The following is an 18829-nucleotide window of genomic DNA, read 5'->3' as shown; positions in this document are numbered from 1 at the left end:
TTTCAGTGCAGCCGAGGATATTTACAGACAGGTTGAACTTGAAGCCTGTCTTGTTGAACTAGAGCAGCAACATTTAATTGAGCAACATTGATCAATCAAGAACCAAAATTTAGTAAATTGGTTATTCCAGCGAATTGGGCTTCAGAAGCTTTTAAAATAGCAAACTCATCATTTTTATGCAAGAACTTACTCCCCCCCCCCCCAATCATGAGTTGCAGGTGCTGATTTAGAAGGATGATCGAAAACAAATTGTTGTGTGTTCCCCCCACCCCTTTCAGGATCACTGTTTTATTCATTGGCAGCAGGTGTATGCAGATTTCATCGCTCAGAACTCATACAACGCATTGCCTTAAAATTCAACCAGGACTCCTCCTTCCCCCGTGTACTTCGGCAATGCGTTTTTAGCTTGCCATGTGTGAACGAAGTCTTTTGGGGCAGAAGGGATCCGGGCAATGGGCATGGAGGGAGACCTGGGTTGGGAGGGGAGAGGCTTCCCTAGAAAATGACATTTCTCAGCCCAGGCAGGCAAGGTTTCCTGTCTTTGCAGTCGACGGCGTCTTTTTCTTCCTCCCCTCCTCCAAGAAACGGAGGTGATTTGTTTAATTAAGCGCGTTCCTTCCCAGCCACCCCCACCCCCCACCCCCCACCCCGTCTCCATTTCGGGGGTGTTCACGACTGGAAGAGTTGCTGGAGTTCATTTCCGCCCCTGATCGAATTGATCTCTCCTCCTGACTCACAGTCCTGCTCCCCCCATCCCATCCCCCCCGCCCGCCCGCCCGCCACCTCCCAAGACAGGCACACGCCCGACCGCCCCGGGGACTCGCAGTCCTTTCTGATGCTGATGCCGGCAGGAGGAGACGCGTTGCCTTTTGTGTGCGTCTCCGGAGCAGACAGAGGCGGGCGCGCGGAGCTGCTGAAATTGACCAGCCCCCAACCGCACGTCACATTGTGCAGCAGGACAAAACGCCTGGGCCGGTGCGCACGCACCGCCGGCTCGAGAGGCGCCCACGCCCCGCACGGCTCGCCCACCCCAGCCCTGCTCGGGAGCCCCGCCGTCCGGGCTGCTGCTGCTGCCGCCTGGCGCTGTCCGCGGTCTGCCCGGCTTCTGCAGAGCCTTGGATGTAACATTCAGCACCTCGGAGAGCTCCGCGCCGCCAAGGCGTTGCTCCCCGGCGATGGCCAGCGTTCAGCAAGGCGAGAAGCAGCTCTTCGAGAAGTTCTGGAAGGGGACCTTCAAAGCAGTGGCTTCGCCCAGGCCGGGCAGTATCATCGTGACTAGCATCACTTCCCGCAAACCGCTGCCCAGGTAAGAAGCTGTCCCGCTTCGGTAGATGGGGGTGGGTGGGGGGGCAGTGCGAGAGGAGAGCTTCTCTGTCTGGGGTCTGCTGCGAATTGTTTCTGTCATTTCCTCAGTACCCAGGGCTGGGGCAGGGGGCGGTGATGCGTCCAGTGCCTGTTCGGATGGGTGGGAAGGGATGGAAAGTTTTCCTAGCCCTGCTGGATGAGGGAGGATAGTTCCTCCTTCGGAAGCAGCAGTGTGCAGTATGGTGAGATTAGAATATGGGTCTGCAATAGGAGAGAGCAGGGTTTGAGTTTCTGCTCTGTTCTAAGGCTTCCTGAATGACCTTGGGGCAGTCGCTCTCTCCCTCTGAGCTCAGTTTACCTCGCAGGGCTGCTGTGTCTTATGAAAGAGGAAAGAATGACTGTTTACCACCCTGAGTGCCGTGGAAGGCAAATGGGATAAAGTATGCACTAGACAGCTATCAAAGGTTTGTTTGTTATTTATTAGCTTTTGCCTGTTGTGATGCATTTGTAACTGATTTGCATCTGAGTTTTAATAGCATTTTAAAGTGGATTATAATATTATTGGTCAGGGTGGACCATGCCTTGAAATTAGTGCATCTAGAGGAGCTGCCATGTTTTTTTTTTTGGTTTGTAATCATTCAAATCCATCAGAATTTCTTCTACAAACACATGCAAAAGGAGTAGAGTTTATAGGTCTTCTCTCCTGCAGTGTATCTTCACAACAACCCTGTGAGGAAGATCTGGTTGAATGAAAGTGAGTGACTAGCCCAGAGCAACCCACTGAATTTCATAGCAGTTGGGAATCTGAACCTCTGTCTCCCTGGTCTAATACTCTAACCACTATCCCTTCTTTCCCTAAGCCTTTGCTTGGGGCTTGGCAGGGCTGAAGCACTGCTGGTTCTGAGCTTTTGTGTATCACCAAAAGGAATACCGATATAATGGAAATACAGGTATGCCATTAATTAAGATTATGTGGCTTTGAGTAACACTCTGGGGACTTCTCCAGGTTATCATTTGGTCTATGCCCCCAACCTGGCCCCCTTATTCGGTGTCCTGCAGGCAGTGGCAGGATTAAATTGCTGGATCTGAGCCCAGACAAAACTCATTGTGGAAATATCCTTGTCCATGGTCGAATCCCATTATTACTGCAAATCTTCATGCTGGTTTTTGTTCCTTCCATTTCTGGTCACGATTGCATTCGTTTCACAGCTGGGGCTGAGTCGGCAGCCCGGGAACATTCATGGGGCTAGGCATAACACTCCTGTGTCACCTGTATTAAGGATTTCCAGCCAGTGGTTCACAGGTTGCAAGCGCCCTTGGTCTTGCTAAATTGTAATCAAGGTGTGGGAGAAAATTGGTGTCCTCCTCCTATTGACACATGCACACTTTCACTTATAAGCAAAAAAAAAAATAATGAGACAGTGTGGTTTCATGTTAATATTGTGGTACCGGGCTCTCATGCGCATTCAGAAAAGTCAAATGCCACAGCCTGTAGGAAGGGAACTTTAAAAAAAAAAGAAGCTAGTGGATCACTCTCCCTCTTCCTCCATCATTACCTCTGAGTGCAAATGGTCCACACTTTTATTGCTGGGTAATGGCAGCTTCATAAGAAAATTCAGCCATCAGTGTACATGTCAGATCATTTTGGCTTCCGGTCCGCTGGCCCCAAAAGGATACAATAGTTTGCCTCTTTCTAATCTATACTTTAGCAAGAGATGCTTGGGTAAGTCAAGCCACTTTTGTAAAGGGGAGGGGGCACAATTCTCACAAAATCAACCAAGAAAGGCTTTAAAGCTTTCAAAAACTGATGCTTCATCATTTTTTTTCTCAATGGAAATCTGCTGGAGCTGGTACTTTGCTAAGAAATTATGCTTGAGTCTGTCTGTCCGTCGGTCCGTCCGTCCGTCCATCCATCGATAGATATATACAAACAGACATATAAATTAGCTCACTCAGCCGGCGCCGGCGGATCTAGTGGTGTCGGATGGCTCCTTCTCCCTAGCACTAAAAGCTCCCACTTCGTCACAGATCTGCAAAATGGGAGAAGAAATTGCAGCACTTGTCACTGATAATGGGTCTGGTATATTTAAATTATATCCACTATCAGGCCATCAAAGCGACTCGTGCTGTATTACCATCAGCCGTCACTTCAAAAAGGTCTGAAACTATAGATTCTAAAACTGTTGTTACTGAATGGAGGACGCAAGTTCCGCTCTTACTTTGCACGTTCATCAAAACCTCAACAGCATTTAAAAAAAACAACCCTGTAATTATTTCCCCTCCTTGTATTGGAGCTTAAGTTGGACGTAGCTAAAAGAGCGGGCAAGAGGCTAACGTCTCTTCAAAACATGCTTTGAGAAAGCACTGGGGCTTGCTCATATTTATTTAAAATAGTCTAATTTATTTAAAATATTCTAAGCTGCCTGCGAACCCACAAGCTTCTCAAGTCAGTCTGTAAAACATTTATAACCCTTCATACCTCCGTGAAGAGCGTGGCTTAGTGGCACTCTACCTGCTTTGCCTGCGGACAGTCCCAGATTCAGTCTCCGGTCAGAAGGCTCTCAATTAGAGGGGTAGAGAAATAACCTTCTCTGCTTGGAGAATTGCTGCCAGGCAGATTAGACTCTGCTGCATGAGATCAGATTTGGTATCAGACAGCCTGGTGAACAGTCACACTGAAGACACCAAGCTAGCAGAAACAAGCAACGTTGAAATAAGATATAAACAATGTACAATTTAAACTGACAAGGGGGAAAATCAACAAACCAAAGATTATCAACCAAGACAATTTCGAGTCCCACTTGAATAAATAACCAGGGTTTCCACACATGCCAGAATCTCAGCATTATAGGTATCTGATATTCGTCGGATGTGGATGTGGAAAGAGAGTGACATAGACAACGGGCCACAGCGAAAGAATATGCTGCCTCTGGAATCTACCACCCTATCTCTGAGGGTAGCAGCACACAGGATGGGTATTTTGAGGATCTTAACGGTCAGGCAGGTTTATGTCTAAGCAGCTACTTCTTCAGATACCCTAGCTGTATATTTATGGTTTTCTGTGGAAGAACCAGCATTTTGACTTGTGCCCAACGATGAATTGCTCTCTTGGTTTCTTCGCTAGTCAACAGTCTTTAGGCAAAATATCACACCAAACAAAAGCCCTAGGAGATGAGCCTCCTGTGGATAATACTCATTCTTCTTAACAGCAAATCTAGAAGATAATAATGCTCAAGCGGCACTGCTAGCTCACTGGACATTTTTATCCATTAACCTCTGCTGCTACCGTGGGATGCCCATTCTTCCTTCTTTCCTTCTTGTTTTTCTTTCGTTTGTTAACTTTCCGCCCAAATGTCAGCCTCTGAGTTTAAAACTGTTGTAAACTGAGATATGTTTTTAATTGCTTATCTTTGCTTGTCATTTAATTGTTTGTAATGTATGAGAATCTTTAAAAAAACACATTTTAAAGTCCAATTCGGACTAGTATTGACTCACCTTTGACATGAGAAGGGAACTGTTGGAAACATCAGTGCAATTCATGGAGAAAGTAGGAGATCATGAACCATGCCTGCATAACTTTGAGAATGATTTCCAGTCGCAGTACCAGGGGGCAGCGGTGGCATACCATGCTAACCCTCCTGTGGCGTTTTGTACCTCGTGATTACGCCTGAACTTGAAGCCACCTTAAAAGTGCAATAAATATGGGGATGCTTGAACTCTGCCTGTTGACTGGCTGTCTGCCTATCTTTTATACCCCTACCCCAAGGGGGCGTACAAAATTTCTCACTCTTCTATAGGCTGCTGGCGATGAAAATCAAACAGGGGTAGATAGAGAGAGGCAGGCATCTTGCTGAATGGTGGCTTTGCCAAGCACTGATGATTAGATTGTGAAGTGGGAGCCAACGCAGGTATTAGGGGTTTTTGATGTTACAATGAAGCTTTTGCTCTTTAGAAAAAGATCAGGTAGGAAAGTACAGCTCAAGATAACAAGATCTGCTTATGAGGCTAAAGACTACGGATGCAGATAGCCCATGCTAGCCTAATCTAATCAGATTTCAGAAGCTAAGCCCTGGCTAGTATTGTAATGGGAGACCTCCAAGGAATACTAGCATCGGAGTGTTGTGGTGTTTCTGGGCTGTATGGCTGTGTTCCAGTAGCATTTTCTCTTGATGTTTTGCCCGCATCTGTGGCTGGCGTCTTCAGAGGATCAGATGCCAGCCACAGATGGAGGTGAAATATCAGGAGAAAATGCTACTGGAACACGGCCATACAGCCCAGAAACCCCACAGCACCCCAGTGATTCCGGCCATGAAAGCCTTCGACAATACTAGCATTGCAATGCAGAGGCAGACCCTTGCAAACTCACCTCTGAATGTCTCTTTCTTGAAAACCCGATGGTGTTGCCGTAAGTCAGCTGTAATTTGACAGCAAAAAGAAAAGCAAAAAGACTACAAAGTCTGCAAAGCAGCTATTCGCCGTAATGCTGCATTTCCATCCTAGGTCTTAACTGTCAGGTTAGTATGTGAAATGAAAGGCTGAGTTATGACGCTTGTTCACAATATCCTAGTCTTTTTATTTCAAATTCTCGTCACTTTCAATTTAGATCAGATCTTGCATGTGGTCACCTTAACTCCTAGCTTCTGTCTTCCTCATTCTTGATGCGGGTTGTAGTTGACACTAACTAAGAATACACTGAGAGGGGACTTAGCCTTTTTTAATGTGTCAAGAGTGATCTTTATTACTTCAGTATTTGATGGACCGTCAACGGACATGGTACTTTATGCCAACAGCGCAATTAAATAAAAAGATACAGGTCTCTGTCCCCAAGGAGCTTACACTCTTAATTTTAACACTGGCAGAGATAGAAAAAGGGAAGGGGGGGGGCGACAAGAAGAGAGGGTATCAAGGTGTAAATGAGAGCACATATTTAAATATGAAGTATCATTTCCATTAGAGATAAGAGCCTTTATGGTGTTGTAATTAGTGTAGTTCCCAGCATTGAAGAAGAGTTGGATTTATATCCCCCCTTTCACTCCTGTAAGGAGACTCAAAGGGGCTTACAAACTCCTTTCCCTTCCCCCCCTCACAACAAACACCCTGTGAGGTAGGTGGGGCTGAGAGCACTCAGAAGAACTGTGACTAGCCCAAGGTCATCCAGCTGGCGTGTGCTGGAGTGCACAGGCTAATCTGAATTCCCCAGATAAACCTCCACAGCTCAAGTGGCAGAGCAGGGAATCAACCCTGGTTCTCCAGATCAGAGTGCACCTGCTCTTAACCGCTATGCCACTGCTGCTCACTGAAGGGCAGTGAGGGATAAGGGGTAGAGTCATTTAAGATACTGGGAGATTTTGCTGCTGTCTAAGGTTGCTATAGCTGGAAGCTGAATGATCAGGAATAGAGTGGGAACTCAGTCTGAGCAGGTATACAATGTGAATATATCTCACTGATGATCTTGAGGCTAGTATACCATTCATGACTCCCGCCTGGATCACAAAGGCCTTTGCCCATCCCAGAGATGGGATTTTCAAGGCAACTGATGAGCACAGGTGGTTTGCGATTCCCTTCCTCTGCATAGAATCCCCCTCTTCCTAGGTGGTCTTCCATCCAAGTACTGACCCTACTTAGCTTTCGAGCTGTGATGGGATTTATATCCCCCCTTTCTCTCCTGCAAGGAGACTCAAAGGGGCTTACAATCTCCTTTCCCTCCCCCCCCCCAACAAACACACTGTGAGGAGGGTGGGGTTGAGAGAGCTCCAAAGAACTACAACTAGCCCAAGGTCACCCGTGTTGGAGTGCACAAGCTAATCTGGTTCCCCAGGAGCTCAGGCAACCCCTGGAATGGAAACTGCTACCCCAAAGCCACTGCTGGATCCCAGCTCTGTCCTTCCCTAGTACCTGGTTGTTCAGTCAGGGGACAGCCCATCAGCTCCTACACCCCCAGGGTCACCTGAACCCCGGGAACAATGGCGAAGGCAGCTGTGGAGCCACCTACAGGAGCGGAGGAACAGCAGCAGGTTGGCAGCCTTAGAGCCTTAGAGCAAGCAAGGAGAAGCAGGGAGTCCTTCCAGGAGCCAGGCTAAGAGAGTGCAGCTGGGGGAGGCTGGCAAATTAGTGGGGAGGCCATTCTGAATATAAGACTGGAGGAATAAGGCTGCAGTGTGGCAGCAACATTGTTTTGGGATGAGCGAGCCTGTAAATAATCAGTGAAGTACCTGACTGCTGTTTTGACTCCTGCTTGGTGGGGGTCTGGGCCACAACGCTTAATTCTTTCTCGGATTAATAGACTTCAGTGGGGTGCTGAGTAGTCATATTTAAGATTGTGTTGTTAGCTGCTAGGAGAGACACAATCTCTACTAACAGTTCCTTCCTGGTGATTCTCCCCCATCCCAGAATCTAATGGTAAATAAGGAAAATGATAGAGATGGGGAAAGAGAATGTATTAGACCTGTGCCAGGAACTCAAACAAACAAATGTTTCTCAACTCTTAAAGGAGACGCAGCCAGGGGAGGGGGATGCTTAAGATCTTTGCCCTGCCGTTGCCTTGAATGGGGGCCATTAATTTCATCCCCTGATACCCGAGAAATCCTGCGAGCCAACTGCAGTTTCCATCCAGAGGAAAGCGCTTTTGTGTTCTCCTGGAAATTTACTGCCACCCAGCTAATTTCAGAACCTTTTTTCTTTATTACTGAGCCCGCCACCGGCAGCTTTTCCCTTCTGCTATTTTTTTTTAAGCCATCAGCTTGAGCTATATCTTCTCTTTAACTCCCTTTGCACTATGAGCTGGTTCCTTCTGTGTTTCAAAGTGACAGGAGGAAATCTGGTAAATAATGTTGATTAATGTTCTTCACCTGTGCAGCTATTAAAACAGCAATGGGTGCTTTACACAGCAGGAAACCCTGTTCATTTACTTAATAGCTGATCCTGGCTCTCTGGGCCTCCTAGCTGATTATGTTTTATACATGAACATGCATGGGTTACAATACATGTGATATGACATGATTCCCCCAACACGTAATTCATCCTCAAAAAACAGTTGCAGGAGATTCCTGGAGCTTAGGAAGGTGGGACTTTAAGAAAGATATTGACAACCTGGAACATGTCCAGAGGAGGGCATCCAAAATGGTAAAAGGTCTGTAACCTATGCCCTTTGAAGAGATGCTTAGGGAGCTGGGGATGTTTAGTCTGGAGAAGCGAAGGTTAAGGGGGAACATGACAGCTATGTTTAAATATTTGAAGGGATGCCATGTCGAAGAGGGAGCAAGCTTGTTTTCTGCTGCCTCAGAGACTAAGACACGGAGTCATGGGTTCAAGGTGCAGGAAAAGAGATTCCACCTAAATATTAGGAAGAACTTTCTGACTGTCAGGGCTGTTCGACAGTGGAATTCACCTTCTTTGGAGGTTTTTAAACAGAGGGTGGATAAACATATGTTGGGAGTGCTTTGATTGTGTGTTCCTGCATGGCAGGGGGTTGGACTTGATGGCCCTTGTGGTCTCTTTCAACTCTGTGATTCTATGGCTTTCTCCCCCATCGCATTTCTCCAATCAAACTTGTCACCATTGTTTTTAGCCTAGGAGAAGGGATAGATATTTTTGGTAACCCATTCTTGTTTCATGCATTCTTTTGCTTCTCAGGGCTGTTGAATGATAAAATAATAATAATTCAGTGTCATCAAGTCACGGTCTTTTTAGGGTGACTCTTCATAGGGTTTTCAGGGCAAGAGATGAACTGGGGTGGTTTGTCACTTCCTGCCTCTGCACAGCAACCCGGCCTTCATTGGTGGTCTCCCATCCAAGTACTAACCATGGCGAAGCTGGGCTATTCAAACTGCTACCTTTTGTATGATGGACCTTAGAAAACCTGGTTTATACATGCAGGAATATGAGGGGGAACTAGGCTAGCAGAGCTCAGAAGCAATTGCATGGCCTGCAGGGGGTAGATTGCAGCTTTGAATGTTCCTTTCCAAGCAAACCTCCCTTCAGCTAGAATGCTGGTAGAGTGATTCTGCCTGATCTTCGTTGCTTGAAATGCTGACTCTCTATTTGCAGGGACATGTCTAATACATAACAGCATTGCAAAACTTGATCTTCCATCAGTAGACTGAAGCACTGAAGTCCATTCTCACTGTGGCTCAGTGTTAAGAGATTCTGCTTGGAATGCAGAAAGTCTCAAGTTCTATCCTTACCATCTCCAGTTAAAAGCATCAGGTGGCAGCTGATAAGAAAGATGGTCTACCTGAGATCCTGGAGATCCACTGACCATCTGAGTAGACAGCACTGACCTTGAGGGATTGATGGATGGATTCAGTATAAGGCAGCTCCAGGTGTTCCTTCTGCCACCTCATTTCTCTCCTTCATGCATTCCTTTGTTCTCTGGTGCACTTCTCTTTCCCCCTTGTGCATAGCTATTGGACCTTAATTTTTCAGGTTGTTTTATTCTCTGTCAATTCTGTTGTGTTTGCTCCAGAGTTTGAGGACTCCTGTTTGATTGTTTTATTATTGCTCCTGATATGAGTTGCAGAGGCGTAGCTTTGAGGGAACGGGGGGGAGATGCACTGGGCGGGCGCCCCTGTGGGGGTGTGGCGAGGGCATTCTGGGGTGTGGCAGGGGCATTCCAGGGTGGGGGCATTCCAGGATGGGGCAGGGGCGGAGGACACACCGGTGCACTGGGTGCTTTCTCCCCTTGCTATGCCTCTGCTGAGTTGTACCTTATTACAGGCAGAGTTTTATTGATTATTGTTGCTGTTTTACTGTACCTGGTAGTTATTTGGAGTGCATTGGGTTGGCCGTGCAGAATACAAGTGTTTTAAATAACTGGGTGAATGGATAGGTAATGTGTGAACCAGGCCTAACAAGACCCTATCCTAGAGACTCTGGCATGTAATCCTGCCACCTTAAGGCATGTCCTCCAGCCTCGGTTCTGAGGACCCCCCGGAGGATACATGTCATTTGTTCTCTTCATTTGTAGTCCACCTTTCTCGCTGAGACTCCAGCTGGATCACACAGTCAAAAGCAATGCAGTAAGAACAATATAAGACACACAACCAACAGTGAATTAAAACTGGACTATAACATCAGAGCACTAAACAGTACACAAGTAACAGGAGAATACAAACAAATAATGCAGTAGAACTGAGCAGCAAAATGGGAGATCCAGCCGGAATGGGCAATTTCTGGCCATCAGGTTCTTTCTCCAGCTAAGTTTAATGTCCCTCCTCTAAACTTCCATGCCTGCTTCCGTCTCGTTTTCTTGATGGGTGGGGTGACAGCACCGAAATGGACCGAGAGCCCCTCGCCTGTTATTTTGTCAGGCAATTTCCGAACCAGTTTTTCACCTCTCGGCTCCCTGTCTTGCTTTATGAAACATGAGAAAACATTTCCAAATGGCAACCGCAAGCAAATTACACCCATTTTGGTAAAACGAGTCCAACCGTCGCATCTCTCCCCCCCCCCCCCGCCCTCCGTAATGTTTCTTGCGCTGTCAGTGCCGTACCCAGCTGCACTCTCTGTTGCTCGTAAAACAAAATATCAAAGAAAGAAAGACATTTGGAAGCTGCCATCATCATTGTCGTCTCAAAAGAAGCAAGCGGCTGTCATTTCGGTGGAGCGTGAGAATGGATCTCTGCCCATTTGGGGGCAATCAACTTTTGCGACTTAATGCCCAAAGATCTGCTTGCAATTTAAAACTCCACTTGCACCGAACATATTCAGAAGGTATGCCGGGGGGCAGGGGGGGGGCTCCATCCACTCTCCTGCGCTTTCTCTCTTTCTTGACAGCCTGTGGTTATAACTGTTTGGCTATCTCAAGAGCTTGGTAATGGATGGTCTGGCTCTTAGGAATGATCAGTGTTGCGCTCAAAGGAGTAACTGATGTCATCACCAGATCATTCATGCTGTCTCTCTTCCCCTGCTTCAAGATGCATTTGGACCGTACGCAGAAGGTTTAGCTGTAATTTCCATATTTCTCCAAAGGTGTGCTGAATCACTAGCAAGGATGCAGGGCAATTTACAGCCAAGGACAGGGCAACCTTAGAATGAGCCAATGACAGCCATGCTTGTCCCATTTGGTGTTGTCGTCACTGGGTTGTTCCGCCTAATTATTGTTGCGCTCGTTGATGATTCTTTCTTTTCTGTCATTTTATGCCATTGGTGTTGCCATTGATGCAAAATCTACGTCAGCAATATGTTTATTTTAACAGGGAAAAATTGCAGAGGAGTGGTTGTTATCCGTCTTTAAGGGACTGCTGGATTTCTGTTTGTTTTTGCTGCCACAGGCGAACAACATTTTGTTCCAGCAAAAGCTTGTGTAGACTAGACTCTGCCCCTTCCGATGCAAAAACCTCAGTCTGATGTAAGAGAAAATTGTTCCAAAATAATAAAGACCTGCAGAGTTCATTTCTCACAAGGAAGAGATGAAATCAAGCTGCGGTTATATAAATTAAGTCTGATAGCTTTTGAAATTTGGGCTCATTCTCAGACCCCCTACCCTGCAACTGGTTTCTTCGCTAGCAACATGAAGTGCAAAGAATATAGTAGACATGTGACTTGCACACACAGTATAAGGAGGGGGGAGCAGGATCATATGTTTTATGTCATCCTTGCTGATGTACATTTTGCCTGACTAATTATATGTGCATATAGTCATAATCCCACAAACAGGAAACCCCTGAAAAGCAACATTCCCACTTGTGCAGATGGTGCTTACAAAGGCATTATTAGTTTGAACACATGCAGACTCGATGCTGATGTTAGGAAGAATAAGAGGGACAGAGGTACAAGGCCAGCGTGGTGTAGTGGTTTAGAGCAGGTGGATTCTAATCTGGAGAACTGGGTTTGATTCCCCACTCCTCCACCTGAGTGGCGGAGGTTTGTCTGGTGAACCAAATGGTTTTCCGCACTCCTACATTCCTGCTGGGTGACCTTGGACTAGAGACAGTTCTCTCGGAACTCTCTCAGCCCCACCTACCTCACCAAGTGTCTGTTGTGGGGAGAGGAAAGGAAAGGAGCTTGTAAGCTTCCTTCAGTCTTCTTACAGGAGAGAAAGGTGGGGTATAAATCCAGACTCCCCCTCATCCTCTTCTTTTCCTCCTCTTCGTTTAAGTGTATGGGACACTTGCCACTTAGCTGGGAGTCAGAAATCAGTTTCTCTGTCTCCTGGCAGAAGTTGTAGCATGGAATCTAGGGACAACGATTTCTGCTCATTCCAAACTGGAAATGGAACCAAAGGTTTGATTCTGAGCTTATAAGAAGCTTGAGTGTGAAACTGATGCACGACAAGACCTGCTGGGCTCATTCCGCACATGCAGAATAATGAACTTTCAAACTGCTTTCAGTGCTCTTTGAAGCTGTGAGGAACAGCAAAATCCACTTGCAAACAGTTGTGAAAGTGGCTTGAAAATGCATTATTTTGCATGTGCGGAAGGGGCCCTAGTTTAGGAATTGTCCTGCAAATGATATAGGGTAGAATTACACGCCGACAACACATTACATTTTCTAATGAGCCAAGTCCGGGTTTCACGTTTGTCCAGACCAGTTCTAATTGATGAGCATTCACATTGTATATGCATGCTTGCCCCTTGGGACTGGATACAGATACATCATTCTTCAAAAAGTTTTAACACTTCCTCACAGCCAGGACTTAACAGAGATATGTCATTTTTAACCTCTTCGAGTCCCAGTATCTTACACATCCCACCTCAAAAATTATACTGTTGTAACTTGCTGTTGCACCATCTTATCTCATTCCAGCCTGCTCTGTTCTACCTTTTAGCACTCTGGCAACAGTTATACCTGTTTCACACTTATTACACTTCAGACTGGATCTTGTTTTGATTCAATTCCTCATTGTCACATTCCTCCTTCCTTTTTCTATTGTGATGGATTTATTTATACTCCTGGGCATCTGATAAAGTGTGCTCAGATTCATAAAAGCTTATGCTGGGATAAATTTTGTGGTCTTTAAAGTTCCGCTGAACTCTGGTTTGAGTTAGATGTGAAGTCATAGAACTTTATTTATGAACTTCCTTTATGTGTCTTTTTCACTGTTCAGTGCCACTCCTGTAACTTAACAGTTCTGTAACTGTGACACTGTGTTCTCAGACCGGATGCCTGTATTTCAGAAGATAAGTGGCGCTGCATAATGTCCTTTGTGTGACTGTTTGATTAGAAATGTCAAAGCGCATGAATGCCAGTGTTCCAGAAGCAATTACTTCCTGTCCTCACATGGAGCTCTGACACCTAGCCTGCTATAGCCTGATTAATTCTGATTGCGGAAAGATTAATAATAACAGCCCACTTTACATTCTTTTATGACAAACCTGTAAAGTTGGTTGATATTTCCTCTTATTGCAGATGGGCAGGGCAGGTGTGTATTTAAAAATACTGGTCTGCTTCAGGTACATTAAGGAAGAATGAAACATTGCAAGGAATGCAGGGCTGCCGCTGAAAAGGCCAACCTTGTGCCAGGTTCTCCCTCTGCAACATCTAGCGTAACTCAGTCTGTATCCAGACATCTTGCTCTGCTATTTTCCTGCCTCACATTGCTGGCTACTGCTGATGGAGAAACAGAGTGATGCCAAGCCACAGAATAAATTATACTAAATGGTACTGAAAAGAAGAATGGACACAGGACTGCCATTTTCAGCAGTAGCTCTGTGTTCATTTTAATGTTTGGTAATAATCTCAGCAAGTTCATGGCTGATTCAAGTTTTGAGCGGGGGACTTGCTGAGTCAGACCCATCTTTCAGCCACTATGCTACACTAACGCAAAGTATCAGGAGCTTTGGGCTGCTTGTTTTGCATGGGCCTTGATTTTGGCTCAACAGCTCTATTGAGAAAGAGCAGAAGGCAGTGATTTCCGATTCAGGCTGGAGGGGTTCTCAAACAGGGACGTTCTTTCATTTTCTAAAGCAATATGAATGCTCCAGTGGGCGGGTGGGACCATCTGTGCAGTGATGTGAAAGTCTTTGAATTGAACTGGAGAACTGTCAGATGAAAATCCAGATTTGAAGGATGTATACTCTGCTGTATTTGATGGGAAAAATACCAAAATGCTGTTTTTGCATTAAGCGCAGAAGGGGTTTCATGGGATCTTATGAATCCCTGCCAAACAGTTTTTCCAAAGTATACATCTGGTTCTTGGAATGTTTTGTCCCCTCAGGATATTTTGAATTGTGACTTGTTTGTCCGTGATTAGATAAGCGAATATGCTTTTCTCTCCCTTCATGTTCTCAAAGAGGCATAGTCAGATACATTCATTAATCTCTTCGTTCTGTGGGGCTTGTAAAACCTGGTTGTTCCACCAGGCCTTTTCCAACTAGCCAGCCGGCACGAACAACTCCTCTTGGCCTCTGAAACCAGGGAAGGAAGGAAAGGGGTGGGTGGGGGGCAAGTCGGTTGGACTCTTTGCTCTTTTGTCGCCATCATTTTTGGCAGCTATTTATTCTACTGTTTATAATGTGACAGGCGTTTTTATAGTTTTAATGTTTAGTAATGTTTTAATTGCTTTATTGTGTTTTAATTGTTGTAACCTGCCCTGAGGTCTTTGGGATAGGGTGGGATAAAAGCATGTTTGACAGACAGACAGACAGACAGACAGACAGACAGACAGACAGACAGACAGACAGACAGACAGACAGACAGACAGACAGACAGACAGACAAAAGGTGCTAATATTTGTTGTTCCATGGAATATTTTCATAAATGAAAAGGAGAGCTCCCTGCCATCAAGGAGCTTACAGACTAAACTTACAAATTTACAAAATAATTTCAGCAGTGATATCATGTTCATAATAGCTGGATAAAGCAACTTGTGCGTGCGGGTGTGTGTGTGTGTTTGGCAAGAATATAGCCGAGAATACATCATCATTGGTAAGAATACAACAGTGGCAAAGATAGTAGCAAAGAATAGCATAAGAAAACCAATTTCATGATTTCTGTCTTTTGGCCATGCTGTCTTGCCAGAGTGTGGTGCTCTCTTGTCTATTTTAGCACAAACTTACTATAGAAGAGCAAATGTAAGGTGTGCGTTTTTTAAGGGACAACATAGCTACTTTGGGGGGGGGGGGGAGTTAGGGTGCTCATTCATCAGCAGCGTTGACATCACAGTAATGGTAGGAATATAGCAATTCCTTTCCAGTGGTGTAGGAGGTTAAGAGCTCATGTATCTAATCTGGAGGAACCGGGTTTGATTCCCCGCTCTGCCGCCTGAGCTGTGGAGGCTTATCTGGGGAATTCAGATTAGCCTGTACACTCCCACACACGCCAGCTGGGTGACCTTGGGCTAGTCACAGCTTCTCGGAGCTCTCTCAGCCCCACCTACCTCACAGGGTGCTTGTTGTGAGGGGGGAAGGGCAAGGAGATTGTAAGCCCCTTTGAGTCTCCTGCAGGAGAGAAAGGGGGGATATAAATCCAAACTCTTCTTCTTCTTCTGCTTTAATATCAGTTTGATTTGGGCAGCGTGTGATTGTGCTGAGATCACCCAGCAGCCTTCCATGGCAGAATGTGAATTCAAACCTGGGGCTCCCAGATCCCAGTCTGACAGTCTAATCATCATAAAAGCAAATCGAAGCACTTGGGGCCTGGGTAGAGTGGAACCTTTTGCCTGAGGAGGAGGCCAGCCAGGCCTAGATTCAGAACCCCACTTTGAGATTGTCTATTCTCATGTCCTCCTTGCAATGGATATTTTAAGAGCCGAAGGGAACCCGGACAGAAGGGAAGCACACGGCAACTTGTCTCTCTTTATTCTGAAGCAAAGGAGGAAACAGTGCTCGCACACACACTCACATATCCGCCAGGTACTCCTTCCTCCCCAATGTAGAGTGTTGTAAATGTTTTGGAGCCAAGCCTAAAGGCTTTGGTTCCATATCAGGGCTGGAATAATGTCGGAGTGAATGAATTATTGAATGGCTTGTACCATGGCAGAATAAATAAGACAATCAGGAGAAGGGGCTTTTTCCAATTAACCTTTCCAGGAGCTTGTTGAAGCCGGGTATGGCACCGAGGCCTGTATTTGAAAGGAAAACCACACTGCACACAAGGGCCCTGAAATGAATCCCTTTCTGTTGTGCTTTCCAGGTATTTGCCATGTGTGTGTCTATTTGGGCTCTTCCAATCTGTTTGTCACAAACTGACCTAGATTCTAAAGGTTAATCTATACTGGTTCCAGAGGAGTTACTATGTTAGTTTCCTGCAGCCAGAAACAACAAAAGAGTCTTGTCGTGGTACCGCAAGGAGTAACAAATCAATTATGGTAAAAGCTTATTGGGTCTGTGCCCACTTCGGCAGCGGCCTCTGACTCTGTCGTGGCGTATTCCATAACAAATGTCTTTGTCCTTAAAGTGCGCCGAGACTCTTATTTTTTAATCTTTCTCCAGAGTGTTCATTATGGCATGCCAGCTCACATCACCCCCATTTAAAACTTAAGAGGAACCCTGCAAAGTAGATTAGACTGAAGATAGCAACTGGTCACCCAGTGAACTTCATGGCAGACAAGGATTTGAACCCAAGACTCCTATGTTCCAGTCTGACATTCTAAGTGACTTTGGGCTGACAAGGTCATATTTCTTTTGATTTTGATTGCCAGGTTTTGATACTCAGATCTCTTCTAAGCTTCTTATAGGGAAGAGGGCTGCTGAATCTGTCTGAGATACTTTTTTCTCTCTTTTGGCTGCAAATATGTTGTCTAGCTGTGTCAGTTGTTGACAGTCATGTCCCATGGATCACAAAGCTAGCATTTTCTCAGACTGGTTTGGACACGTATATGTAATAAGGAACAAACTCTGCAGGAGCTAATCCACAGTTTGCTGGTCATATAACTTTTTGGAATTTGCTTGCATCTGGGCAGATAATCACCTATAATCATGATGGTATGGTTTGAAACTTCCTCAAGCTAAACTGGCTTTCCTCTTTGATAAATTCCAACACCTCGCCGTATTCACTGCAGTTGGAATGCAGCACACAAGGAGTTAAGGGAGGACTGACTGTTAGAAGGAGAGTTCTTGAATCAGTGTGAGGAGATTTTGAGGAGAGTTCTGCTCAGAGTGAGCTAGTGAACAGATGTGTGGAATGAGCTCCATTCTCTGGTAGTTTAAAGATTTCTCTAATTGAGGGATAGGATAGATAGTCAGATTAAAGGAATCTGTGCTGAGTGTAAACAGTCACATGAAAGATACACATGGGTTGGAAGTTTGTATTCTTTGAAGGGAATCCACATTCAGATACTATGCAGGAAATCTTATGAGTGTTGTGGGATTTTAAAGAGAAAAGGGAGGAGATTTACTTTCTGAGGTATAGGAGTAAATCCTGCACTGGAAAACAATGTGTGGACAAGACATACATAAATAAGGGATTGTCTCACAATTTGTGTGAGGAGAAACTGTTTTGGAACATTTACCTGTGAGTAAACTGAAGGTCCTTCTGACAAAGGAGAAGAAAAGCACAGAGTTTCACATCTAATTTTATCTATATCTACATATAGCAACCTGATTGTAACAACCGGAAAGGAACTAAGCTAGAGAACTGAACTAAATTGTAACCAAATAAGAAGAGGAATCAAGCAATAGCTTATTGTTATTAGCATGAATACTTACCTGCTGAATGTTTCCTGAAATTTACTACTTTGCCAAAACTATTTCTGTTCTTGAAAAAATTCATTTTTCATCTTTTTGACATTATAAAGCCTCTGGTGTCTAAGTTTGGTTTCTGACAGAAACGAAAGGATTTATTTTGTGTTTCCAAAGTGTGTATCTCTGCCTGGCTGAGATGTGCCCACATTGAACCAAGAGCATTTTTATTCTTATCTATATCTATAAACGCGAAATACCACTGACTGACTCACTGACTCATCAACAGAACTCAAAAACCACCGAAGCCACACACATGAAATTTGGCACACCTGTTCCTTACATACTCCAGGTGCTCACTAAGAAAGGATTTCCCAAAATATTCACTTCCACTCGATTTAGTACCTATTGACTGTTTTAACTGCTCATCTCTGGCCATCTTCGCAAACATTCTAAGGGTAAACCAACCACTCAGTCCACAGACATGCTGCACGAACATTCTAAGGGTGACAATTCAACACCACCAGCTTCATGTCCTTTACCAACTGCACTCTACCACTGCCCTCCACAATGTATGTGAACCTATTTGAAAACAAACCCATCTGTACACAGACAGGCTGTGAGGAAATATGTTGCATGTCACCCCAAAGTTCACAAACAGGCTGCAAAAAAGTATGCTGAATGTCACCCCGAAGTTAACAGACAGGCTGTGAAAAAGTACTCCTCCACCCACCCTCATGTTAACAACACCACTACAGCCAAATACTATCAAAATAGATTACAAACCACACTATCACCTTGGACTACTAAACATTTGTCGGGTTTTGCATATGGACATCAGATTGCTTACTGTGGAGACAAGTTTATTGCTCTCGGCCTCCGATCACCCTGTGCTTGGTGTCGAGCTCTGAAGTGGCGGGATGAGTCCCCAGGAATGTGCTGCAGTGGCAGTACAGTCCAGCTCC

General features: G+C 45.3%; 1 protein-coding gene across 3 annotated transcripts in view; it reads left to right on the top strand.

Moving 5' to 3' along the window:
- Positions 1 to 826: 826 nt before the first annotated feature.
- The window catches only part of SRRM4 (serine/arginine repetitive matrix 4), a 150241-nt gene continuing 132238 nt past the window's right edge, over positions 827 to 18829 (top strand). For 2 of the 3 annotated variants that reach the window (XM_048514124.1, XM_048514123.1), the window contains exon 1: positions 827 to 1306. In XM_048514124.1, coding sequence (XP_048370081.1) covers positions 1176 to 1306 — 131 coding nt within the window. In that variant the 5' untranslated portion in view covers positions 827 to 1175. The remainder of the gene's footprint in view (positions 1307 to 18829) is intronic. The other variant, XM_048514125.1, reaches the window with a different exon arrangement.

This window comes from Sphaerodactylus townsendi, linkage group LG13, assembly GCF_021028975.2.
Source record: "Sphaerodactylus townsendi isolate TG3544 linkage group LG13, MPM_Stown_v2.3, whole genome shotgun sequence".
In the NCBI taxonomy this organism is placed as follows: Eukaryota; Metazoa; Chordata; class Lepidosauria; order Squamata; family Sphaerodactylidae; genus Sphaerodactylus; species Sphaerodactylus townsendi.
The sequence above is the reverse complement of the archived record's forward strand: the minus strand, read 5'-3'. Positions and strand labels throughout refer to the sequence as shown.